At 46.0% G+C, this 27,511-nt stretch overlaps 2 protein-coding genes across 3 annotated transcripts in view; one reads left to right on the top strand and one right to left on the bottom strand.

Annotated features, from left to right (window-relative positions):
• The window catches only part of eml1 (EMAP like 1), a 70,403-nt gene extending 44,896 nt beyond the window's left edge, over window positions 1–25,507 (bottom strand). Inside the window, exon 1 of the mRNA XM_084914136.1 lies at window positions 25,465–25,507. Coding sequence (XP_084770262.1) covers window positions 25,465–25,492 — 28 coding nt within the window. The 5' untranslated portion in view covers window positions 25,493–25,507. The remainder of the gene's footprint in view (window positions 1–25,464) is intronic.
• LOC146366092 (uncharacterized) lies at window positions 9,796–18,903 on the top strand. 2 transcript variants are annotated; one of them, XR_014798639.1, is made up of 3 exons: window positions 9,796–10,248; window positions 10,481–17,945; window positions 18,178–18,903. XR_014798639.1 is itself a non-coding variant. In XM_084915213.1 (2 exons), exon 2 carries the CDS (start codon window positions 11,365–11,367, stop codon window positions 17,470–17,472), a length of 6,108 nt encoding a protein of 2,035 aa, XP_084771339.1. In that variant the 5' UTR covers window positions 9,796–10,248; window positions 10,481–11,364; the 3' UTR covers window positions 17,473–18,903. The 2 variants fall into 2 exon arrangements, 1 of the variants encoding a protein (XP_084771339.1); XM_084915213.1 differs by having other exon boundaries at window positions 10,481–18,903.
• Window positions 25,508–27,511: the final 2,004 nt, after the last annotated feature.

The following is a 27,511-nucleotide window of genomic DNA, read 5'->3' as shown; positions in this document are numbered from 1 at the left end:
ATCAGGTTTCCCAGATTTTTTGGCCATCTAAAGACCATACACACATCTTAGTGATTGTGTTTTTGGGCTGCAGCTTTGAGGGTTGTTCCAGCTATAATAGTTAAACATTACAGTCCAGCTCTATGAAGTATAATTTTAACCTATCCTTTTTTTTAAAAACTATATACAAAGGTTGACTAGCTACTTTTCACATGGAAAGAGGAGAAGTGTTAAATCTAAAATGTAAATGTAGCAGCAGGTAGCAAAGGTCAGCCAATATGAGCTTGTGCCAAGGACAAGATGAGCCAAAAGGAAAGACGAGCATAAAACCCTCCGCATGAAACGAGTGTTTCTCATTTACTTCCGTGGTTGTGAGAACATTCACTTGGCTCGTTAGCTGTTGTGTTAACTCATCATCCCACAGTGGAAGTGACAGCAAAATACTGCAGGTTTTCATTTCAAAGCAATCTTTTGGTGCGCTGCCGTAAATATGGCTCAGAGATGACACGCATAAAATGTGGTTCAGACATTCATGGTCGCCAGAGAATGAATATGTGAGTCATGACTTTTACAATCTCTTGCCTTGTCCTTCTTGCGTGACAAGCTGGTTTACAAATGAAATGAAAATAACAGTCTCAAACGCCTCAACAGATACTCATAATTCCCTCAGGATGTCTTAGTCTATCGCTTAACCTTAACCTGCTCTTTTGTCCCATCAACACGGCCACATTTTAAATCGTACAGTTATTTAACTCTTGCCATGCTTTGCGCTGTGCTGATGGCAACTAGTAACTCGGGTTAGGATGTGGTCAAGCAGGTATAAACTGGCTAAACTGCATGTTAGCAGTGCTGCTCATGCAGAGTCTCCAGCATGGCTTTTTTGAATAAATGGAGAAACAATAAAGATTGAAACAATGAATTTAACTTTACGTTCACTGCTCAAAAAACTAAAGGAAAACTTTGGAAACACACCAGATCTCAATGGGAAAACCCCAGAAAACAAAAATCTAAGTTGTGTCGTATGGACCGAAACATTATATCCCAGAGGTGTTCTATTGGATTTAGATCAGGTGAGTGTGGGGGCCAATCAATGGTATCAATTCTTATATCCTCCAGGAACTGCCTGCATACTCTCGCCACATGAGGCTGGGCAATGCTGTGCTGATGGGTTAAGTTCCTTCTACAGCCCTGTCCAGCTCTAGTAGAGTAACTGCCTGTCTCTGGAATCTCCTCCCTGCTCTTGAGACTGTGCCAGGGGGCACAAGAAAACTTCTGGCAATGGCACATGTGCCATCCTGGAGGAGTTAAGATAAGATAAGATAAGATAAAACTTTATTAATCCCTCGGGTGGGTTCCTCTGGGAAATTCGGTTCCAAATAAGCACAGCACCGACAGAAGTTATAGAGTTACAGAATATTATATATATATATATATATATATATATATATACACACACATATATAAATACAAAGACATATATAGATAAAAATATACAAAGGGGATAAATAGAATAAATAGGAATAAAATAAAAATAAAAATACAAGTGGATTGCACATTTCAAGTATGGAGTCTATTGCACCGTTGACTATTAACAAAAAGTATTGCACAAAAGGTAATTGCACAGTGAGGTGAAGAGGCACTACAGCTTAGTTGTTCCCCCCTCCTTTGTCCTCCTGTTTCCCCTCCCTCTCCCCTCCAGAGAGGAGTTAAACAGTCTGATGGCGTGTGGGACAAAGGAGTTTTTAAGTCTGTTGGTTCTTGTCTTGGGGAGAAGCAACCTGTCACTGAACGGGCTCTTCTGGTTGTTTATGGCCGTGTGCAGAGGATGCCCAGCATTGTCCATAATGTCCAGCAGTTTCTTTAGTGTCCTTTTCTCTGCCACTGTCACCAGAGTGTCCAGCTTCATGCCGACCACAGAGCTAGCCTTCCTGATCAGTTTTTCCAGCCTGGATGAGTCCTTCTTTGCTGTGCTGCTCCCCCAGCACACCACAGCATAGAAAAGTACTCCAGCAACCACCGACTGGTAAAACATCCTCAGGAGCTTCCTGCAGATGTTAAAAGACCTCAGCCTCCTGAGGAAGTACAGTCGGCTTTGGGCTTTTTTATACAGGTGCTCTGTGTTGCATGACCAGTCCAGTTTGTTGTCCACCCACAGCCCGAGGTACTTGTACTTGTTGACCACCTCCACCTCCTCCCCCTCTATCTGAACCAGCAGTGGACCTGCTCTGGACCTCCCAAAGTCCACAACCAGTTCCTTGGTCTTTGAGGTGTTGAGTTGCAGGTGGTTTGTGTGACTCCATGCGACAAAGTTCCTCACCAGACTTCTGTATTCCTCTTCCTGATCATCCCAGATACACCCCATGATGGCTGTGTCGTCTGCAAACTTCTGAATGTGGCATAATTCAGAGTTGTAGCAGAAGTCAGAGGTGTACAGGGTGAAGAGAAGTGGGGACAGCACAGTTCCCTGTGGTGCTCCTGTGCTGCTGACCACAGTGTCAGACGTGATGTCCTTCAGCCTGACGTACTGTGGCCTGTCGGTGAGGTAGTCGGAGATCCAAGCGACCAGGCAGGGGTCCACCTCCATCCTGTTCAGTTTTTCCTGAAGCATACAGGGCCGGATGGTATTAAAGGCACTGGAAAAGTCAAGAAACAGGATCCTGACCGTGCCTTTTCCCCCATCCAGGTGTGAGTGGGCTCTGTGTAGGAGGTACAGGATGGCATCCTCCACTCCGACACCCGTCTTGTAGGCGAACTGTAGTGGGTCCTGGGCATGTTGTACCTGTGGTCGGAGGAGGTTGAGGAAGAGCTGCTCTAGAGTCTTCATAAGATGTGACGTCAGTGCCACCGGTCGGAAGTCATTCAGCTCATTGGGCCGGTTCCTTTTGGGGACCGGGACGATGCAGGATGTCTTCCATAGGGCGGGCACTCTCCCCAGTCGCAGACTGAGATTGAAGACTCGTTGTAGCGGCTCCCCAAGTTCAGCAGCACACGCCTTTAGCATCCTCGGACACACCTTGTCTGGATCTGCTGCCTTTCTGGGGCAAAGCTTCCTCAGTTGTCTCCTGACCTGATCCACTGTGACACTGGGAGATGATTGGAAGGAGGGGGGGGAAGATGTCTTGCTGTTGAGAGAGGGATTGGAGGAGGGGGGTGTCATCATAGTGTCAGGAAGGGGGGGGAGTGAGGGAGGAAGGAGAGTGGGGAGAGGGCTCTGTAGTAAAGGTGAGGGTGAGGGTGGGGGGGTTGTGGGCTGGTCAAACCTGTTGAAGAAGTTGTTGAGTTCGTTTGCCTTCTCCACAGTCCCCCCCCACTGTGCTTTTCTTGGTGTTGTGGCCCGTGATGGTTTTCACACCATTCCAGACCTCCCTCATATTGTTCCTCTCCAACTTCTGCTCCACCTTCCTCCTGTAGGTGTCCTTTGCTTCCCTCAGGCAGCGTTTCACCTCCCGCTGTGCTGCTTTCATCTCCTCCTTCACTTTGCTCCTGAAAGCCTTCTTCTTCATGTTGAGGACAGCTTTGACTTCCTGTGTTACCCACGGTTTGTTATTAGGGTAACACCGTACCGTCTTAGCAGGGGCGACCGTGTCCACACAAAAGTTGAGGTAGTCTGTAAGACAGTGTGTCGCCCCCTCTATGTCCTCACCATGTGGGCTCAGAAGCACATCCCAGTCTGTGGTGTCATAGCAGTCTCTCAGAACATCCTCCTTTTCTGGGGTCCATCTCCTGATGGAGCGTGTTGTGACAGGCTGCCTTTGGACGAGGGGTGTGTATTGTGGCTGTAGGTAAACCAGGTTGTGGTCTGACTTCCCTAGTGGGGGGAGGGGGGTGGCTCTGTATGCATCTCTCACATTGGCATACAGTAGGTCAATTGTCCTGTTGCTCCTTGTGGGACAATTCACAAACTGGTGAAAAGCAGCCAGAGTAGAATCCAGTGTGGCATGATTAAAGTCTCCAGATATAATGATGAAAGCCTCTGGGTTTTGTGTCTGAAGTCTTGCTGTAACTGTGTGTATTTGCTCACAGGCAGCTGCTGCGTCGGCCCTCGGAGGGATGTAAACACACACACAGATCACGTGACTGAACTCCCGAGGTAGATAATATGGCCGCAAGCTGACAGCTAGCAGCTCCAGGTCCGGACGGCATACCGAAACTTTAACGGAGACGTGGCCGGGGTTGCAGTATCTGTTGTTAACGTAGACAATGAGTCCCCCACCCCTGCTTTTTCCGCTGGCCTGCGTGTCCCTATCGGCTCTCACGGATGTGAAACCGCATAGGTCTACGTTAGCCTGTGGCGTTAGCTCGGTTAGCCACGTCTCCGTGAAGATAAACAAACTGCACTCACGGTATAGTCGGTGGTTGATCAGAGCACACAGTTCGTCCATTTTATTCGGTAGCGAGTTCACGTTGCCCATTATCACTGTCGGGATTGATGGTTTGAATCGCCTCCGGTGATCCGCTCTCCTCGCTCCAGCTTTGCAGCCTCTGTAGCTCCTCTTTATCTCAGCCGGGATGTTGTGTCGCATGCCGGTCTGTCCCTTTGTTCTTAGTGCCAGCAGCTCCGCTCTCGAATAGATGAAGGAGCTGGTTCCAGAAGTTTTAAAAAGTGCATTATCCATCTTGTATCGCTATATCTAAGAGGTATAAGTACAGTAACTAGAGGAAGGTGAAATAAAGTTTGAAAGCCTAGTCTAAAAAAGTTAAAAGTTGGACTACCTGCGCAACCTCTGTAGGGTCCAGGTATCACCTCATGCTAACAGTAGTGACACTGACCCTAGTCAAACCTAAAACTAGTGAAAAAACAGTCAGAAAGGAGGATGAGGAAAGAAAAACTTCCAGTGGCCTAACCTTTAAAACCACCTGTTTTAATGACCAGATCACTATCCCACAACTTTAATTGATTTGAATCTATTGTCTGATAAAAAAAAAAAATCCTTTATGTTTTTTTTTTTGTAGTGTACTTTTTCTTGAACTGAAATATCCAAATTTCCCCTCTAGGAACTGTAATATCTTGGCCTGTTTGATATCCTTTAAAATCAGTGGTGCTGTGGCGGACCACCAGGTGGCTCCACTCACACCCAAGTTGAAGGGAAGTGCTGGGGTGGAGATTTTGGCGCTTACTATATGTGAGGTTCTGAGAGTCAGTGAATAAAGTTGGAGTGAGACACTGAGACCTCTCCTGTCGTTATTACATACCTCCACATTGGTGACCCCAAAAGCGAACATGCTAAGGCTCGACAACGAAGCCAGCTCCGGCCTGGAAGCATCGGCTGCCGCCGGACTTTCACCTCCGCCAATGGCTGCGTTTGCTGTGGCGCTTAAATTGCTGGATTTTTGGCTTCACGATCCTCCTTCATGGTTCGTGCACGTAGAAGCTCAGTTTGCTCTTCGTGGAGTTTCAGCCGACGATACTAAATACCACCATGTGGTAGCCTCACTTGACCCGCTGTCAACCCGCCGCGTGATGACTCTCCTCCGGGACCCCCAGCCCAAGGCAAGTACGCCGCCCTCAAGGCGCTGTTGCTGCGGCGTTACTCTCTCTCTGATGCTGAGCGGGCCGAGAAACTCCTTTCCTTCGCGGGCCTGGGCGACGGCACCACTCTCGAGCTCATGGAGAGCATGCTGTCCTTGCTGGGCGCGGATGACGGAGGATTTCTATTCACCCACCTCTTTCTCCGACAGCTGCCGGCTCCAGTGCGCGCTGGCCTTGCCAACTCCCCGCTATTGGCCACGAAGGATTACCGCTCCCTTGCGGAAGAGGCAGATCGCATCCTCCTGGCTACCAGGAGTTTCGGCGTCCAGGCGATTGTTCAGGACTCACCAGCGTTTTCCCCCGCCCCCTCACCGATGCTCCAGGGGCCCTCCGACTCGTCCACGGTGGCCGGAATCGCTGCACGGCGGCACCGCGGCACCGCGGCACCGCGGAAAAGGGCTTTGCTTTTATCACCAGCGTTTTGGAGCGAAGGCACGGCGCTGTCTCCCGCCTTGCAGTTTCCAGACCCAGGGAAACGGGCATGTCAGCGCTCTGTAGCAGCCGCGACCGCTGGCAACAAGGAAAGGCTGCTTTTCTTAGAGGACTCACGCTCGGGGAGGCGTTTCCTGGTGGACTCCGGCTCACAGAAGAGCCTTCTTCCCCCGGCTGGCTCGGACATGCTAGCTGAGGGCTGCGGGCCATTGCTAACAGCGGCTAATGGCTCACCCATCAAAACCTTCGGTGAAAGGTTGGTGACTGTTTGCTTTCATGACCGTGACTTTCAGTGGAACTTTGTTGTTGCTGCTAGCTCTGTGCCTATAATAGGCGCTGATTTTCTTTGTGCTCACGGACTGCTGGTTGATGTTGCTAACAGACGTTTAATTGATGCTGTGTCATTTTCCTCATTACCCTGTTTGACTCGGGGTGCTCAGCCCGTGGTGCATGCTAACTCAGTAGATTCGGGTGACGTTTTTCAGTGTTTGCTTTCTGAGTTTCCCTCACTCACTGTCCCCACTTTCTCGAGCACGGTGACGAAGCATGGGGTGGAGCATTACATAACTACAGTAGGGCCCCCGGTGTTCGCGCGCGCGCGCTGCCTCGACCCTGCCAAACTGGCTGTCGCTCGGGAAGAATTTGCCACCATGGAGCGTCTGGGCATCGTGCAGCGTTCGAATAGTGCCTGGGCTTCCCCGTTACACATGGTGCCTAAATCTGATGGTCGGTGGCGACCTTGTGGGGATTTCCGCCGTCTTAATAATGTCACGGAGAACGATCGTTATCCCATTCCCCACATCCAAGATTTTTCCGCCCATCTTGCGGGGACCTTGGTTTTTTCGAAGATCGATTTGGTACGGGGATATCACCAGGTTCCCGTGCGCGCGGAGGATGTCCCCAAAACTGCCGTAATTACACCTTTCGGCCTTTTCGAGTTTCTGCGCATGCCGCCCAAACCTTCCAGCGGTTGATGGACTCGGTCTTGCGCGGGCTGCCCTTTGTTTTTGTATACCTTGATGATATACTGGTGGCCAGCAGCTCGAAGGAGCAGCACATGTTCCATCTGCGTCAGGTTTTTCAGCGTTTGGCGGAGCATGGACTGATTATTAATCCGTCTAAATGCCAGTTTGGGTTGCCGGTTCTCGATTTCCTTGGGCACCGTATTTCCGCCGAGGGCGCGGTTCCGTTGCCTGACAAAGTCCGAGCTGTTTCGGAATTTCCGCTTCCCATGAATGTTAAGGCACTGCAGGAATTTTTGGGGATGGTAAATTTTTACAACCGTTTTCTCCCCAGAGCGGCACATCTGCTGAAGCCCCTTTATGGGGCGTTAAAAGGTAAGAAAGCTAATGACTCCGTTGACTGGTTTCCAGAAAGCATCCAAGCGTTTTCTGATGCTAAGTCAGCGTTAGCTAATGCTGCCCTTCTGGCCCACCCATCCCCCTCAGCGTCGATTGCGTTGACCACCGATGCGTCGGACATAGCGGTGGGTGCGGTGCTGGAACAGCGAATCTCGGGTGTCTGGCAACCGCTCGCCTTTTTCAGCCGTACGCTGCGTGACAGCGAACGCAATTACAGCGTTTTTGACAGGGAGCTACTGGCGCTCCACCTGGCGACTCGTCATTTCCGTTTTTTTCTCGAGGGTCGTCACTTTACCGCATACGTGGACCACAAACCCTTGACGTTTGCCATGTCCAAGGTTTCTGATCCATGGAGTGCACGCCAGCAGCGCCAGTTGGCAGCCATTTCTGAGTTTACCATGGACATTCGGCACGTGGCTGGTAAATCCAATCATGTGGCTGACTGTTTGTCCCGTGCGCTGGTTTCTCCCGTCTTTCTCGGCATAGACTACTCCGCCATGGCTGCCGATCAGAGCGGTGACCCGGACATTCTCGCGCTTAAATCCACCCAGACGGGCCTCATATTGGAGGACAAACCCGTGCAGGACGGTGGTCCCCTCCTCGTCTGTGACGTTTCCACCGGCCGCCCTCGCCCAGTGGTACCCGTTTCCTGGCATCGTCAAGTTTTTGACTCGGTACATGCTCTCTCTCATCCGGGGGTCCGGGCCTCTGTTAAACTGGTCAGCTCTAAATTTGTTTGGCCAGGCCTTCGCAAATCTGTTAAGGAATGGGCGTCGGCGTGCATTCCCTGCCAGCGTGCGAAGGTTCATAAACACACCAAAGCGCCCCTGGAGCCGTTCTTCATACCCGGCAAACGTTTCGATCATGTGCATGTCGATCTGGTGGGTCCTCTGCCGCAGTCACAAGGTTTTACGCACCTTTTGACTGTTGTTGACCGGACCACCAGGTGGCCGGAGGCGGTCCCCCTGGCGTCCACTACCGCAGCAGTGGTGGCCAAGGCGTTTTTGTCAACCTGGGTCTCGCGTTTCGGCCCACCCGCGGACATTACATCAGACAGAGGCCCCCAGTTCGTTTCCGAGCTTTGGTCGGCCATGGCTGATGGACTGGGGGCTAAAGTCCACCGCACAACCGCATACAACCCGCAAGCTAATGGGATGTGTGAACGGTTCCACCGGTCGCTTAAGGCTGCTTTTCGCGCCTCCTTAAAGGATGGCAATTGGGTTGACCGCCTCCCGTGGGTTTTGCTTGGGCTGCGCTCTGCGGTTAAGGAGGATCTTGGCGCTTCCCCAGCTGAGCTAGTGTTTGGTCAGCCCCTCCGCGTGCCTGGAGAATTCTTGCCCGAAAATCCTCCTCCCTGCTTCGATCCATCGGTGCTATCTCTCAACCCACTTTTGCACTCGCTTCGGGTTCCTGGTCCGGTGCACCATTGCGTGCCTGACACTTTTGTTCCAAAGACTTTAGAGACTGCTAAGTTTGTTTTTGTCAGGCACGATGCCCACAGGACACCGCTGCGGCCGCTGTATGACGGCCCATTCAGGGTTATCGAACCGGGCCAGAAACATTTTGTTTTGGATTTTGGGGGTCGAAGGGAGACTGTGTGTGTTGACAGACTTAAACCTGCACATGTTCTTCCGGACAGTAATGTAGTGCCGGCCCAGGCCCCTCGCCGTGGCCGCCCTCCTTCGATGGGGTTGACAGACAGTTTTCCCCCCAGGACTACCCCCGGACCACCGGCGTTTGAGCCTCCTCCTGCCCTTCCTGCTCGCCTTCACCAGCCTCGTTCACAGGATGGACCTTCCTCTGCCTGTTCTCTCCCTCCCAGGTTCAGTCGTTCGGGTCGTTTGCTTAGGCCCAGGGTCCTGGACTGAATAGAGACCTAACTGTGTGTTCAGGGGGGGGGTATGTGTGGCGGACCACCAGGTGGCTCCACTCACACCCAAGTTGAAGGGAAGTGCTGGGGTGGAGATTTTGGCGCTTACTATATGTGAGGTTCTGAGAGTCAGTGAATAAAGTTGGAGTGAGACACTGAGACCTCTCCTGTCGTTATTACATACCTCCACAGTGCCACTGATGCACCTAAATGACGACCGGTTACTCTCTGTGACTGACAGGCTTACTCTTTTTAATAGCTGTCTGCATGGGAACAGAGATAAATTGAGTGTGAGAGGGAATAGCAAATCAGCCGAGAGTCTGTTGAAAAGACATCATCCCCCACATGCTGGGAAAAAAAATAAGCTGTCATTTCTAATACATTCTTAACAGAAGAGCCTCTGAGTGCAGAATAAAACATATTTTATGACACTTAATTATGAATTATGGTACCCGTGTGTCGGGCATTATTAGCTTCAAGGGCTGCCTACATGGTACTGCATATCTCGGTGATTTCAGCTGATGTTTCATTTATCAAGGTCCAGCCCGACACGACGTGGGAAGAACCTGACAGTCCGCTGGCTCCACTGCATAAGAGATGTAGCCCTGTCTGAAATTATTCAGGCTTGCAGTATAAAGAAAAAAGTCTGTTATAAAAAAATGGTTAAAATATAAATAGTTGATAAAGGGTTTAAAAATCATATGCTTTGGTACAAATGTATTTCATTTACAGTTAAGAGTCCAATAATTAAAAGGGTTCCATGATTTAGAGATCATTTTCTGTGCAGAATAAATATGTTGGGGTGTAACCTAAGTTTATTTACCCATCTAATGTCGGTTATCTCAATGTTGTATTGTCATTGGTTGTTGTGCTGACGAGCCAGTCAATGTCATTCTTCTCTGCTATGGGGGCGGGACGAGTGGTAAGGTTTGTGTGAATCTGTGGGAGCGGACACAGAAGCTAAGTCCGAAGAGAGAGATGTCGTAAGGCAAACGTGGTGTGGATTTTGCATCTAAGTGTATCATTGAGGTCGACTACCCGTGGTCCTGATATTACTTATTTGTGATCTGCAAGAGGTAAATGAGACTGTGTGCCTTGACATTTGTACTGTAACTATTCGTTATAGTGATAAAATAGCGTGATATGTGATGCTAACTAGCGGCTTGCTAACTAGCGCAGCTTACCGCGTTATGTGCTGTGATGCCATGCTGTATGTTTAGCTCTGTGATTTTCAGTCAAAGCATGCTAATGCTAAATCGTTATGTGATAGCATTTGGTATTGTAGCTCAAGTGTTTTAATATGTTTAGAAGCCGAGGGACGCTCTGAAAGGAGAGGGAGAGAGAGGTTTCTACCCGGATGGACCCTGCTGTTTTCTCACCCCTGACTGTCTTCACTACTGAACTAACTGCCCGTTTCTGATTGCCCCACTAACAAACTCATTGGACTCGTGAGTACTAACTGGAACTAAAGTGCACGTATTTTGTTTATTGCTCAGTTTGAGTGAAGCGGCCATCAGTTTTAGGCCTCACCGCACCCGAACTTCGAATCAGGCCTGCAACAAGCACCGTGCCACAGGTGTAGTGTGGACAGGTTAAAGTGTGTGTGTGTGTGTGTGTGTGTGTGTGGGCCCACTGTTACAAATTTGGTTTTGGTGTGTAGCTGTAATCTAAGTTATTATCAAAGGTTGAAATTCATCCCTTTTAAAGGTGTGAGCTGTTGTAACGGAAATAACAGTTGGCACATAAGAATAAGGGTTATTTTGTTTTGATAATCTTTTATTTATAATCCATGTAGTCACATTTACAGTATTTTTGTTTGTTTATTTGAATTCAATTCATTTAATAAAAGTAACTGTTTATTTTATTCATTTCTTTTTGTCTAAATAAATACCCGGTGAGGGATTTAATTTGTATAAAATACAGTTGTGGTGGTCCTTATTAATTCAATTAGAGGGTATCAAGTATCATTATTAGTAGCACTACGAACCCTGGCCCAGTCTCATTGTACTATATACTCTAGCTTTACCATAGCTACGTGGGACCTGGGTTACATAAATGGAGGCACCGCTGGGATTGTCAACTAAAGTAAACTAAATTTATTTTTGGACCAAGAGGAAAACAAGTCGACCCCACAACTGTTAAAGTAGTCAAACGTGCAACAAAAAAAAAAAAAAAAAAAAGACCAGCTAGCAATGATGACACAACAAATGAGCAGACCATCACAACTTGAGTTGGTCAACTGGTGCAAAGGGGAATCAATAGATTTGAAACATGCTCTACTATTGTATGGGGTACCGGAAGGTGTTTCGAGAGATGAAATAGAAGAAACAGCAGGGACTATCAAAGCTTTGGGAAAAGTAGTAGTTAAGGGAAAAATGTTTAACTCTCAACTTCAGTCATTAATGGTGTTGTGTGAGTGTCGTGAGGAGATAAACCCCATGACAATCCCCCCAGAGATAATGCCAATAAGTGGTGGAAGTGGCTGGAAAGCAGTGCACTACATTGAACCTCAGCCAGATGACTTTGAGGGGAAGTTACTGACTTTTCTGCAGAATGAAGGGAAAACCTTAGAGGATATCCAAGGGTTACGCACCCACGGAGGGGAAGTGGATGGTAATTCTGAAGCCATCATCCGTGCAGTAGGTGAGTTAATAGTCAGAACAAACAAACAGCCTGAAAGCCATCCATATAGACGTCTAAGGACATTTTCCGGGGTCATTCCCACCCCAGCTGGGGAAGAAGTCTTGGATATCTGGTTGGAGCAAGCGACACTTCTAGTAGATGAAGGTGAGTGCTCCGATAAAGAAAAACGTAGACGCATACTGGAAAGTCTCAAAGGGCCTGCCTTGGAGATCATTCAGGCCGTGCGTCTGACTCAACCTGATGCTAGTTCCCAGGATTACATAGAGGCCATAGAGACCATTTTCGGCAGAGTAGAGTCCGCAGAGGAGCTCTACCTGTCATTCAGAGCCCTTCACCAACAGCCTGGTGAGCACCTGTCTGAGTTTCTGCGAAGATTAGAGAGGTCTCTTGTTAAAGTAGTCCAGGGAGGTGGCTTACCAGTTAGCACTGCTAACAAAGCTCGGTTAGAGCAGTTAGTTAAAGGATCCACTTCTGAGCTTATGTTGCTTCAGTTGAAAATAAGGGAGCGAATGGAAAATCCTCCCTCATTCCTGAACTTGTTAAGAGAGGTGATGGAAGAGGAAGGCCGCCAAGCAGCCAAACAAAGCCAGACCACATCTAAGTGTCACCAAAGGGTTCGCACAGTTCAGGTGGAAAAAGAGAGAGAGTCTGAAGCGGTCACTCAGAGTGAACTGCAAGCTCAGATTCAAGAGTTGAGAGCACAGTTAGAGGAAAGAAACCACTCAGGAATTCAACCACTGTCTGATTGCACTTTCAAACCCTCAACAGAGAAGCAAAAACAGAAAAGTGATTCGCAGAGTGAAATACGGTCACTCAGAAAGCAAGTGAAAGCACTAGAACATAAAATGAGTGTGATGGCGGTGAAGTCTACAAGTGACCTTCCACAAGAACACTCAACTCAGTCTCGCAGACACAAAGCAGCTTCTTGCCCCAAGCCTGCTTCTTTCAAAGCATCATCTTCTAGAGAGAGTGATGAATATTTCTGCTATAAGTGTGGAGAAAATGGTCACATAGCTACAAGGTGCACTGCACCTGAGAACCCGCAGAAAGTCATAAGAAAACTCATACGATTAGTACGAGGAGTATCTGGTCCTAACAAGGAGGACCCAAATCCTACAGGAGAAGAGCAATGCGTTGCTCGGACCAACAAGGTTGAAGTCCCAGAAACTGACACAGGCCTGCCTGAGGGTCTTGTAGGCCCGTCATTTATTCACACAGTCAAAGTCAATGATGTGGCCTGTGATGCTCTTATTGATAGTGGGTCTAATGTGACTATTATCTTTGAAAGCTGGTATAACCAACACTTGGCAGATGTCCCCATAAAACCTCTCTCTCGCTTGGGACTCTGGGGACTTGCTGACACAGAGTATCCCTATAAAGGCTATGTTGTAGTAGAGATGGAGTTTACCAAGGAGATCACTGGTGTCTCCGGGCGAGTAGAAGTGCTCGCATTGATTTGTCCTGACCCGAAAAACCAGCAACAAACCCCCGTGTTGGTGGGCACCAATACGTCTCTGTTCCGCCGCCTATGGGACTTGGTGCAAATGAAAGGTGACCAGAACACAGCTCATTCCATGAGAATTCAGTCTGTGTATGCCCCCATTAGGGCACAGGAGCAACTGCCAAAAACTGATGTGCTGGGACAGATAAAATGGAAAGGGCCCTGCCCTCTCTCTATCGCCCCAGGAGCAAATTGCTATGCCACCTGTAAAGTAGACAGGCACAGTGCCCCCTCCAAAGACCTTATCTTGATTGATGCACCCTCTACCCAGTTACTCCCTGCCGGCGTGCTGGTACAGCCAGGTGTGCTCTCAGATGCTGGCATAGACAGCAATAGCTTGAATGTACTCCTCCAAAATGAGTCCACCAAGACAGTCTCCATACCAGTGGGATCTGTCATTGCTGAAATGTTTGCCGTGGATACAGTCACCCCAGTCCAACCCTCTGACCTTGCCACTGAGAAAATTGATCCAAACCTCTTCGATTTTGGGGACTCCCCTATCCCCGAGGAGTGGAAAAGTAGACTTCGGCAGAAGTTAGCTGAGAGGAGAAATGTCTTCTCAATGCATGAGTGGGACGTTGGCTTGGCTAAAGGGGTTGAACACCACATTCGTCTACATGACCCTAGACCTTTCAGGGAGAGGTCAAGGAGACTAGCCCCAGCCGATATAGATGATGTGAGGCGACACATACAGCAGCTGTTGGCTGCTGGCATTATAACAGAGTCCCGTAGCCCATATGCCTCCCCAATTGTTGTTGTGCGGAAAAAGAATGGGGCTATAAGAATCTGTATTGATTACAGAACACTGAACAACCGCACTACACCTGATCAGTATACAATGCCACGCATTGATGAAGCCTTGGACTCCTTGTCAGGCAGCCGATGGTTCTCAGTCCTAGATCTGCGTAGTGGCTACTATCAGATAGAAATGGCTGAGGAGGACAAGGAAAAGACGGCATTTATTTGCCCCCTGGGCTTCTATCAATTTGAGCGCATGCCACAAGGGATCACTGGAGCTCCTGCAACGTTCCAACGCTTAATGGAAAAGGCTGTTGGGGACATGCATCTTCTGGAAGCCCTTGTGTACTTGGACGACATCATTGTCTTTGGCAGAACGCTTGAAGAGCATGAGCAACGCCTCTTCAAGGTGTTGGACAGACTAGAGGAGATTGGTTTGAAAGTCTCCATTGACAAATGCCAATTCTGTCGTCCTCAAGTTAAGTATGTGGGTCACATTGTATCCACCAATGGAATAGCCACCGATCCAGTGAAGGTTGAGGTGGTGAAACACTGGAAAGTGCCCACTCACTTGAAACCTCTCAAGTCTTTCCTCGGATTTTGTGGTTACTATCGGAGGTTCATAGCTAACTACTCCGCCATTATCCGTCCTTTGTCAGAACTCACCAAGGGTTATGCACCCACTTGGAAAGACCCCAAAGCCAAGAAGAGTGTAGACCCAAACCAAACCTATTTTAAAGCATCCGAGCCGTTTGCGGAACGATGGACTCCAGCCTGCCAGGCTGCTTTTGAACAGATCCGTGAATGTCTGATCAATGCTCCAGTATTGGCATTCGCTGACCCCACCAAGACATACATTTTGCATGTGGACGCCAGCATGAATGGTTTAGGTGCTGTCTTGAACCAAGAACACCCTGAGGGCCTAAGGCCGGTAGCTTTCGCAAGTCGAAAGCTCAAAGACTCAGAACGTAACTATCCAGTTCATCAACTGGAATTCTTGGCATTAAAGTGGGCCGTCGTGGATAAATTTCACGACTACCTGTATGGTGCCAAGTTCATTGTCAGGACTGACAATAATCCCTTAACGTATGTATTGACCTCGGCTAAGCTCAGTGCTGTAGGGCATCGCTGGCTCGCTGCCCTCGCCACGTATGATTTCACCATACAGTACCGCCCTGGGCGCCACAACATTGATGCTGACTTGCTGTCCCGACAGTATGCCCAAGAGGAAGTTGGAGAATGGACTTCCATCCCGCCTGCTGGCATTAAAGCTCTCTGTAAACGAGCCTGCATCAGGGAAGGAGCAGTTGTACCTGACAGATTGGTGGATCAACTTGGTGCTCCTGCCTCTGCAGTACCAGAAGCCTATGCATTTCCTGTGAATCTCAGCGTAAACATCCTTGATCAGCTGAGTCCGAAAGACATTGAAACATCACAAGATATGGACCCTACCATTGGGCCATTGAAGAAAGCCATCAAGAGCAATAAAGGGTTTGCTCGCTCTAAAACTGACTCGCCAGAGACTGTGATGCTCCTCCGTGAAAGTCGCAAATTGGAGTTGAGTGATGGATTACTCTACCGAGTAAAAGAAAAAATGTGTGGAAAACAAAGCCGGCAGCTTGTCTTGCCAGCAAGATACAGGTCTATGGTGTTAAGGTCTGTGCATGATGAGTGTGGGCACATGGGAGCAGAGCGAACAACAGAACTGATTAAAGAGAGGTTTTACTGGCCTCGTATGGCAGCTGAGATTGAGCAGTACATTCGCACTTGTGGGAGGTGCATCTCCAGGAAGACGCTCCCTCAGCGTGCCTCGCCCTTGAATCAGATAACAAGCAATGGCCCTCTAGACTTGGTCTGCATTGATTTCTTACAGATAGAGCCCGATTCTAAAGGTGTTGCAAATGTGTTAGTTGTGACAGATCACTATACACGTTATGCACAGGCATTTCCTACCAAAGATCAAAGAGCCATTACCGTTGCAAGAGTCCTGTGGGAGAAGTACTTTGTGCACTACGGTCTACCGGCACGAATACACTCTGATCAGGGCAGAGACTTTGAGAGTCGACTGATTAAAGAGCTTTTGTCCATGTTGGGGATTCGGAAGTCACGAACGTCTCCCTACCACCCGCAAGGTGATGCGCAACCGGAAAGATTCAACAGAACCCTTCTAGCAATGCTCGGTACCATGGACACTGCAAAGAAACAGTGTTGGAGCCAGCATATCACCCACCTGGTACACGCGTACAATTGTACAAGGAGTGATGCCACAGGGTACTCACCTTATTATCTCATGTTCGGGAGAGAAGCTAGACTGCCCATCGACGTCTGCTTTGGAATCTCGCCAAATGGTGAAAGTGAGTCCTCCTACCAACAGTATGTTTCACGGATGAGAAAAGAGTTGCAGGACGCATACAAACTCGCATCAAATGCAGCTACAAAAAATCATCTGAAGAACAAAGCACACTATGACCAACACGTGAGAGATCTGCCTTTGGAGAAGGGAGACAGGGTTCTCATTCAGAATGTTGGAATAAAAGGCAAGCATAAACTGCAGGATCGTTGGAAATCTACACCGTATGTTGTAGTGGAGAAGTTGCCTAACCTGCCTGTTTATAAGGTAAAACCAGAACATGGTCCAGGTGTACTCAAAACTCTCCATCGAGACCACCTGTTGCCCATTGGTTATATGGTCAGGATGCCTAATCCATCGGAAGACACAGGACACATTAGGAGACCCGTAACCAGAGCACATCGTGCCCAGAAAAGTCAAGCAGTTAAACCGCCTGATCCAGTTGAAGAAAGTGACACAGCATCATCAGATGAAATGTTTGAAGCTGTCCATAATCCTCAAAGTTTTGGCGTGCAAGAGGTCAGGAGACAACTGGCAACGCCACATCAGACTTCGGAAGAGGATGACACTTCTGAGGAGGAACATTTTGAAGCAGCAGAAAGTCAACCAGTAGGAGAAAGTGAAAGTGAAAACTCATCTGGAGATGATACACCTACTATGCTGGAATATGATGCTCAAGAGACAAATGAGTCTATGGGAGAGCAAGAGGAGGAACGGGAAACAAGTTCACCCTTTTCAAACAGAACCCGAAGTGACAATTCTCAAAGAGGTACAAGAAATGAGAGTGAACAGTTCTCCACATCCCGAAAATCCCTGAGAAAACCAAAACCACCCATGAGATTGACCTATGAAAAGCCAGGTCACCCATCTTGTGAGCCTGTTACCATCATGCACCATGGTATGGTCATTCAACTAAAATTGAACCCTCCAGACATCAGCGAACCAAAGGAACGTTCTAAGACATCGAAGAAGTTCTTAGGGAGTGAGGAAGACCATCACCCTGTAAAGCTAAAGAGAAGTCAAAGGTGTGATGAGGACATCTACACGGTTAGAAGGGGGAGGGTGTAGCCCTGTCTGAAATTATTCAGGCTTGCAGTATAAAGAAAAAAGTCTGTTATAAAAAAATGGTTAAAATATAAATAGTTGATAAAGGGTTTAAAAATCATATGCTTTGGTACAAATGTATTTCATTTACAGTTAAGAGTCCAATAATTAAAAGGGTTCCATGATTTAGAGATCATTTTCTGTGCAGAATAAATATGTTGGGGTGTAACCTAAGTTTATTTACCCATCTAATGTCGGTTATCTCAATGTTGTATTGTCATTGGTTGTTGTGCTGACGAGCCAGTCAATGTCATTCTTCTCTGCTATGGGGGCGGGACGAGTGGTAAGGTTTGTGTGAATCTGTGGGAGCGGACACAGAAGCTAAGTCCGAAGAGAGAGATGTCGTAAGGCAAACGTGGTGTGGATTTTGCATCTAAGTGTATCATTGAGGTCGACTACCCGTGGTCCTGATATTACTTATTTGTGATCTGCAAGAGGTAAATGAGACTGTGTGCCTTGACATTTGTACTGTAACTATTCGTTATAGTGATAAAATAGCGTGATATGTGATGCTAACTAGCGGCTTGCTAACTAGCGCAGCTTACCGCGTTATGTGCTGTGATGCCATGCTGTATGTTTAGCTCTGTGATTTTCAGTCAAAGCATGCTAATGCTAAATCGTTATGTGATAGCATTTGGTATTGTAGCTCAAGTGTTTTAATATGTTTAGAAGCCGAGGGACGCTCTGAAAGGAGAGGGAGAGAGAGGTTTCTACCCGGATGGACCCTGCTGTTTTCTCACCCCTGACTGTCTTCACTACTGAACTAACTGCCCGTTTCTGATTGCCCCACTAACAAACTCATTGGACTCGTGAGTACTAACTGGAACTAAAGTGCACGTATTTTGTTTATTGCTCAGTTTGAGTGAAGCGGCCATCAGTTTTAGGCCTCACCGCACCCGAACTTCGAATCAGGCCTGCAACAAGCACCGTGCCACAGGTGTAGTGTGGACAGGTTAAAGTGTGTGTGTGTGTGTGTGTGTGTGTGTGGGCCCACTGTTACAAATTTGGTTTTGGTGTGTAGCTGTAATCTAAGTTATTATCAAAGGTTGAAATTCATCCCTTTTAAAGGTGTGAGCTGTTGTAACGGAAATAACAGTTGGCACATAAGAATAAGGGTTATTTTGTTTTGATAATCTTTTATTTATAATCCATGTAGTCACATTTACAGTATTTTTGTTTGTTTATTTGAATTCAATTCATTTAATAAAAGTAACTGTTTATTTTATTCATTTCTTTTTGTCTAAATAAATACCCGGTGAGGGATTTAATTTGTATAAAATACAGTTGTGGTGGTCCTTATTAATTCAATTAGAGGGTATCAAGTATCATTATTAGTAGCACTACGAACCCTGGCCCAGTCTCATTGTACTATATACTCTAGCTTTACCATAGCTACGTGGGACCTGGGTTACAGAGAGAACGGCAGATAGTTTAGTTTAACCCTGTCAGATCAAGAAGAATTTGCAAGGATGATACATTGTTAAGAGTTTCTGTTATCATGAATTATGTGGTAGAAATGTGACCTAGATTCAGCGGGGGCGTGGGTGAGTGGGGGATCCAGAGTGTTAGCAGCTCTGTTTGAGAAACCAGAAAAGCCTGCATCACATAGATTATAAGGACATATACTGTTTTAAAATACACAACTTGACACATGCACAGTTACTTATCCCGATTAAGCAGTTCCTCCCCTGCCATAGAAATTGTATCACCACTACATGAAGCTAGATGCAAATGCAAATGTATGCCACAGACACCAGTGCCTCCTGTGACGATGCTAGCGTGGCTAACACTGTTAGAGATGAATATCCTGCAGTAAGCAATTGGAGCCATCTGCTTTTGCTAAAATTAAATACTTCATCTAATTGTCCTCTGAAGACAGTCGGCTCGCAAATGTTGCAAACATAACAGAGAGGAGCATGGCTAAATCAAATAGCAGCCACACAGCATAGTGCACTCTTGTGAGCCACACAAGCAGCAGCAGTGCCAAATTATGATGTTACCATTCAGGAAAACTGGGTCACCACTTGTGTTTTAATGCACTCCTTTCGTCATGAACTCTCAACAGCATTACTCATGTTCAAATCCACTGCCAGTCTCTGTAATATCCACAGAGCCTCGCATTTATTTACACAGATTTACAATAAAGTAGGAGTTGTGTAGATATGTTTTGTTAGTCAGTGTCAATGCATTTATTTAATAGATTAACTGCAAGCCTAGAAGTTGTGCTGGAGCTACAGTCAATGCAGGCCAATCTGTTTTAACCTTTAAATATAGGTAAAGAAAGGTAAAGGTAAAGAAAATATTAATAGGGCAACAAACATATAGAGCGCAAGTATTTATGTATGCTGTCTCTTTTTCTGTTCAGCAGATGTAAACTTGATCAGTGCTTTCCAACAATAATACTCAGCTCAGTGTAATCTGATACAGTCGAGCTTTACAAGTGTTCATGGTTTGCAGCTGTAAAATCAGGAAGTGCTTTTAAAGCCAAAGCTTAACTCAACAGATTTGTCATTTTTTTTTAAATTTCCACACATTTTCAACTTTTATACAAACATAACCTCCAACAGAACCTTTGGATGTCGACCATAAATACCGTCATTATTGTTTTTAGGACGTACAGTAGCACATAAGCATCATATCAGTGCTGTGTGTTTTTCATTTCTCTCAATTAAGCTCAAGAGAAAAGGTTTGAAAGACAGTTTAAAAATAAGTAAGGATCTTTAGACACATTTTATGTTAAATACAGATGGAGATTAAAGTTTTCATACACAAACTCACCTTTGGTTTAGAGTAACCAATGTGATGAACAGCTAATGCAGTTTGGGGTTTACAGTGCACACAGTTTACACCTCCTTCAATATCTAAACTCTCATTTTGGATAAAGAAAAACCTTTAAAGAAAAAAAATCTTAATGTGGATGAAGGGAAAGATCTATAAGTAAACTGAAAGAGGACACTGCTTTTCTTCCAGGATGAAAGAGGCATCCTCAAAAGAGATTGTAAATGTGTGGAGAACAGAATTGAATTTTCACTAAACACGCTTTGAGAGGCCTGTTTTGAGCTGAAAGGCAGGAAGAAAAAAGCAGATGATCTGAGCGGAAAAAAGTGTGAAAAGAGGAGAACTTGATCTTCTGCTACAACGTTATGAAATTCATAATGACACCCTTTAAAATCATACTGTGGGTATTACCTCAGCCTTCATTGCTTCTTGTCAACCTTTGATACCTCTTCCCGCCTCCTCCCCAACCCTGCCTGACCCCGTCGCCTTCACACTAATGATGGTATGGAAGTGGGAAAGAAGGTTTATAAACCAGACTGACTTCTCTAAATCTAATCTATATGTTAATGAGGCATAATTCGGACACAGAGGTAGAACAGGACTGGTGTAATTCAATGGACTGCAATCCATGAAAGTCTTTGCAACCATTGCCGTGCGGAGCCATTAAAAACCAGAAAAGTGCCCCGTGCAGGTCAGTGGGAGGGATTGAAATTCATCAGCTTTATACTACTGTGAAAATTGTTCCATTCCTCTAAAGGACAGGAATCTAAATCCACCTCATCACCACCATGGAAACCCAGCAGCGCTGTGGTGCGTAATATGGACACACACTGTGTATCCAAGAGTGTTCGGAGCTGTGTGTTCTCTCAAGCAACGACAACATTAATCAAATCTGACTCGGCCGCTGAAACACCCATCCACTCCCTCCCCCCATTTCCTGAACAACCAACTCTGGCTCTCTCCTTCGCTCGTGCACCACCCAGCCGTATACTACAACTCTCTGATGTCTGTCTTTCCACTCTGCGTTTTTTTGTAACAACTTTTGTGTTCATTGGTCTTGAATCAAATGATTTTTCGCTGAACCTGCTGGTCAGTCCTTTCCTGTCCTTTTTAAAGTCACAGCATCGCAGTTCTTCTTCAGTTCAGCCTTAAATAACCTCGGCTAAAGTAAGCCTCTGCTCGAGAATTTATGGTAATTCGTGGCAGGAAACTCACTCAGAACTGCAGGTCATTGCTCCAAAGCCCACATGACAAATGAACCACGAAAAAAGGTTCCACATCAGCAGAGCCACTTGTCCTCATATTCAGGACACAGATGGAGGTCTGACGTCAGGGAGTCGTGCATGACGCCATCTTTAACTGTCATCTGCATTTCTGAACAAGCTTCCCACTCGCCACAAGGTTCTTAAGGTTCTTAACGGTACTGCACCTCCTTACCTGGCAGAGCTTCTTAGCATTTACCGCCCCAGGAGATCTTTGAGGTCAGCAGACCTGATGCTTTTAGATGTTCCCAGGTACAGACTAAAGACTAGGGGAGAGAGGGCTTTTGCTGTGGCTGCACCCAGACTGTGGAACAGTTTACCTCCTCACATCAGATTCTCCACAAGCCTAGGAACCTTTAAAACTGCTCTTAAAACTCACCTCTTCTCATTGGCCTTTAGTAAGGTTTAACTTATTGTTTTAATCTATTGTTTTATCAGTGAGGTGTTTTATGTATTTGTGTTTTATTGTATTTTATATTTGTATTTTATTGTACAGCACTTTGGTCAGCCTTGGTTGTTTTTAAATGTGCTTTATAAATAAACTTGACTTGACTTGACTTGACACAAAGACATGCACACTCAAGAGCGTCCAGGTATACTGCATCTAATGTGGCTTGATGCTCAACATTTTCTGTCACTTTCTATTTCTGTCCCCAAAAGTCTCAGTTAGGTGACACACAGCAGCCGGAGCTACTTTTCAGATTTCACTTTCCCAGCCCATAAAACGGGGCTGAACTCGCCACCTTTTATGGCCCTTTGCTTTGCCTTTATTCTATGACCACTACCACAGCCACTCATTCAGCATACCAATACTGCCACCTGTAGGACAGTAGTAGGACTACAACTATTAATTGTAGGCAAGTATTAACAGACAGAAAAAAGGAAAATCAAATAGATTATCAGCCGCTATGTTTTGTGATTGCGTCACTTTGCAACACGAGGACTGTTTTCATTAGACATTTTGACAGCAGTATCACTTAATTCTGCATTAAGTATCTTATCTTAGTTGTTATACACTGAAAAAAAAGTGTTGGATTTACTTAATTCAATAGTGGATAATTGAAATGTTTAGATGAAGTAAATTGAGCTCTTAGAATATTTTAATCCTTCACAATTTTGTCATTTTACACTATTCAATAACTTTTACTCCAATAGTAATTGGTCACTTAAATACTACATGTTGTCTTCATATTACACAATGTTCAACAAGGTCTGGTTTACATAAAAATTGAATGGATTTACTACTACCATCCTCCTATCTTTATCCGGGTTGCAGGGGGGCTGGGGCATAACCCCAAAGTGATAGGTTAAGAGGCAGGGTACACCCTGGACAGTCTATCACATAGAGACAAGCAACCATTTGCACTCACATTCATGGGCAATTTGGAATCACCAACTAACCTAACTCTAATAACTGCATGACTTTTAACTGTGGGAGGAAACCAGAATACCCAGAGAGAACCCACTGCAAATCTGCCAGAATGGGGATTTAAACCAAGGACCTTCTTGCTGTGAGGCAACAGCTTAACAAAAGTAGGAAAGCTATGATTTCAAGGCTTTATGCAGAATTTTCAGTACGTTTTTGTCCTTGACAGGTTAAACCACAACAAATGGCGATAGCATAAACGTGGTGTGTGTGTAGTTGTCTGCCTCTTATAACTCCAGTGATTTTCCTGCAGTTTGAAATCTCATGTGATCTTGTGAATTTCATGAGTCCAGCAACTAACCACTCTTACTAGATTGTATCAGATCACCTCAACAAGAACAAATTAAGTTGTTGAATTTCATACAAATCCTACATAATTTAATTACGTTCACCAAACACACATGACATTATTTTGTTCAAATTACAAGTTAGACTTCTGTAAATGTAACAACCACCCAATTTCCTTTTATCGGTATACCCAAAAAAGTAGAAGCGGCTGCTCAACTTGACTGAGATGGATGCCTTCATCAAACCACGATCCAAAGCGCGCGAGATGAAATCACGCGCGGTGTCGCCAGATTTAACATTGCTGTATTATTGACTTACTTCACTCGAACATGATACGAACAATTTAATCTACCCTCTCTGCATATCATGTAGTCTCTACACTATATAGTTAAACTTAACTTTAAAGCATGAGCAGGATGCTTACATAAATCCAAGAGCTGGCCTAGCTATGGACAAAAAAAGCAAGATACAACCAGACCATCTAAGAGAGTCTGACTGTTGTTGTGTGTTGACTGTGGTTGTGGATGTGAGAGTGTGTGGTTGTTTGCCACACACGCTGACGTGAGAAAACCAACGCATGCACATAGATAACATGCACAAGATGACCACAAGGTTCAGGTCCATGGTGTCCCCAAAACTAACTAATGAGGATTAAGAAATACATTTTAATCATCAGTACAAGCCATACTTTAAATGCACACATGTGATATTACTCAGGCATGAATACATAATGTGCATTTCTTTAAGGAGTTTGTTTACAGAAACTGAACTCGAACGCGTCCCTATATCAGACTCACTGACTGCTAGGCTGCTGTTTTAAACTGTTTATTTCTCCAAGTGCTGTTTCCTAAACACCGCTTCTTACAGATAACATCTTCATTCCCAGACATGCGTGCACCATTGCTTTGTCATCTTTGCACACAAACATCTGCTCCTGAAACAGGCTGTTTAAAATATGAAACACATGTTTAACTAAACATAATATGCACGTGCTGAGCACATTAGTTTTAAACAGCATAAAAACTGGAGTGTAAAGCTGGAAATATAGATCTGCAGCAGAAGCCTTTTAAAGTTATGGAATTTTATTGAGTTATGAAATCAGCAGGACAGAAAGGGCAAGAAAGAAGGAAGGGGGAGGGGCTAAAAATGAATCTGCATTGAAATGAGAGCTTGGAAGTGATTTAGCTTATCGGTTTTGATGCCATTTCCTGGCAAATGCAATAGGGAATGATATCATAGGATAAGGAGGCGTGGCCACAGCGTGGTCAGCTCTTCATTAAACACAATCACAAAAAATCTTGGCTGCTCGTCTCAAAGCTGCAGTTTATATAACTGCCGACTTCAAAGGCTTCTCATTCTGCTGAGTCGCGTTTAATTACACCGAAGAAAGAGTCATGCACGGCCCACAGTGAGAATGGGGGCGTGTGTGTGTGTGTGTGGGGGGGGGGTAGACAGAGGTGAGAATGAAACATGAGTGAGAGAGTGCAGGAGTGAAAGGACCAGACAAGGGGAAAGGCTTCTATTTATAACTGATTGTTTCTGTTGGAAGCAGTAAGGCCTCATCTCTTCTCTTAGCTTGGCTGCACTTGCACAAAATGACCTTTAGCTTAATGCTGTGGCACACATGTAGCACTGCTGTATCCAAACATCCTTCTCACGGGAACAATTGGAGAAACCGACAAAATGCGCAGCTTTGCCGGGACTTCCCTGCCTTAATCCAACCTGACCTTCATCCTCCTCTCTCTCTCTCCTTCCCTGCACATCTCACATTAAAACTTAAGGGCAGTCATTCTGCATTATTTTGATGAAACCAAAAGGGAATTCGCTCCAAGTTTCCATATAAGGCCTCAAGCTGAACCGGCTCCTCGCTGCAGTTGAATACTTGCTGGGTGAGCTGTCCCAGCAGAGGGTTTAGACTAAAACAGGATGGGCTGAGAAAGACACCCACCCCTCCCACTTGACCCCCCCCACACACACACACACACACACACCACCACCCCCTTCCTCCCCTCCCCAAATCCTTCCCCTCCTTCAAATGTACACACAGTGAAAGAAAACAGAGAAGCAAATGCAGATGATACAGAATCCAATTTCCAGACCTGCAAGATGTGCACGTCTCAGATGTGCACTCTCATATATCTCTCTCGAACACATGCGTAAACATTCCCGTGCAAAAGTCACGCAGACTCAGGCTCCTCTTACCCATAGGGAGCCCCTCACAGTCAGACATGGCCACAGAGGTTCGGGACAGCGTCTTCCCTGGTCAGTTAGGTGTAAGCAGCTGATTGCTTCTTCTCTATTTGTGCCTCAATGCGTGGTCCAACTCTTTGCTTTCTACTTTTATCTCTTAGACTGTTTCACTCTAAGACTCTCTATCGCCTTGTCTGCTTTCACTCTCTCCCTCTGGCTCCCAATGTGGCTAGTGGCCCTTAGATATGCCAGTCAAACATCGGACACCGCGCGATTGGACACTAAATTTGTAACTACAGCCCTCACTTGGGATACTGTTTCGCTATGATGTCACAGGCTTTCTACTAAAAGCACATGTAATCATTAAAATTAAAAAAGATACGAGTTTTGTTTCACTTTGCCTCCGACAAAACAGGCAGGCTAAGCATTTTCCTAAGAAACTCCTTATGAAATAACCAGAGCCACATTTGTTTTCCAGTGTGCTTTTCTCCTCATCCCTCCAGCCTGTAACAGAAACCCTTCAGTAAACTTCTTATCCCTTGAGAGACAGGTTTGCCCAGGCCTGGCGGAAAAGCTCAGCATTTTTGGCAGTAGTCACTTTGATTTCCTGCAGAGGGCAGTAGTGCCTCATTGAGGATTGTATGGAGAAACTCTGTGTTGCTCCCAGCTCCTCAAGCAGCTTAGATACCAAGAAAATTCCAGGATCAAATGACTCGTCAAGACTGCATTTTTGACAGCTAAACATAAACTCGGTCAGTGCTGCGTATTGTTTCCTATAAATAAGTCAGAGACAATGTTTATGAGTAATTCCATTTACTCTGTTTTTACTAAATACAGGCAGACAGGAAGCAGAAAACTAGTTCTCTCGTTTGTGGCCAGACAAGACGTGAAGAGACAAACTAGACAAGAGGAAAGTAAAAGCTGGGCTACTGATCATCCACGTCAGCTTTCACCCTTTGTTTTAAATCCTTTTGTGATGGAGGAGACAAAGAAAAGTGCTTGCCAGACACTTCATAATGCTGCACGAATTACCGGCCTACTTGCCTGCAGCTTTTATTGAATTCGTTGCCAGCCTTTCCACACTTTTAGCTCTGAATTACTTCTCGGCTTACTCAGCTGACCCTTTGTCACTTGACTGGGAGGATTAACAAGAGGGAAAGGTTCAGCATGTGATTAAGTGTGGGTCAGATGGAAGACTTTTCCAGCAAAACCAGTGTCAGAAAGGTTAGGATTAAGTGCCAGGGGACCGGGGTTATCTTGAGAATTTGAGAGAACACAGGGGATGAGATGTTAGAGGGCTTCCTGCTCTGTTATCTGTCCACCAGACCTGTCAGTAACCCCTCCGCCCTCCCCACAGCCCAGCAGCCCAGCATTCACACTGGGACCAGCTTAACTGTTTGATCTCCAGCTCTTGTTTGCAGAGAAGCTTGAAGGCCTTTTTGTAAACACAACCTAAACCTTCACCCAATAGAGACCTCTTGAACCCCCGTGAGATCTGGCAAACAGAAAGTGAACCAGCCACTGCAGCGCAGTTTTACTCGCATGTAATAACTGTGGCTGAGGTAATGTCAGACCGATGCCCAGATTGTGTTTGATTACACCGTAAAGCAGTTTAATACAAGTTTTCAGCCTGCATCTCATATTAACTGCATGGCAACGGCACATATACACAAGAAACCAGGTTACTGGGAGAAGCAGGACATTTAAAAGATGTGTGACCCCTACAATAGCCTGGTAACTATAAAACCTGCATTACCGTACAGTTAGAGGCTTGCTTTTACTTGACAATTACGACTAAATTACAGTGAGAACAATGATGACAGGCCACCTGTTTGATGAAGCACGCACTCTCTTTGCAAGCAACAAATGTCAACAGTCCGAAAAACCCAGATTTTAACTTCATTTAAATCCAGGAAAACACACACAAGCGGTGATTTTCAGCTGTGTTATTTTAGTAATGGTGACAGTAATTGGGGCACAAACTAGGAAAATAACAGGATGTAATGTAAACTGCTGGAATAAAAAGGCAGTGACAGTAAAACAAACAATCAGGAGCAAC

This window comes from Perissodus microlepis, chromosome 19 (assembly GCF_051167445.1).
Source record: "Perissodus microlepis isolate ML-2025 ecotype Zambia chromosome 19, ASM5116744v1, whole genome shotgun sequence".
In the NCBI taxonomy this organism is placed as follows: Eukaryota; Metazoa; Chordata; class Actinopteri; order Cichliformes; family Cichlidae; genus Perissodus; species Perissodus microlepis.
The sequence above is the reverse complement of the archived record's forward strand: the minus strand, read 5'-3'. Positions and strand labels throughout refer to the sequence as shown.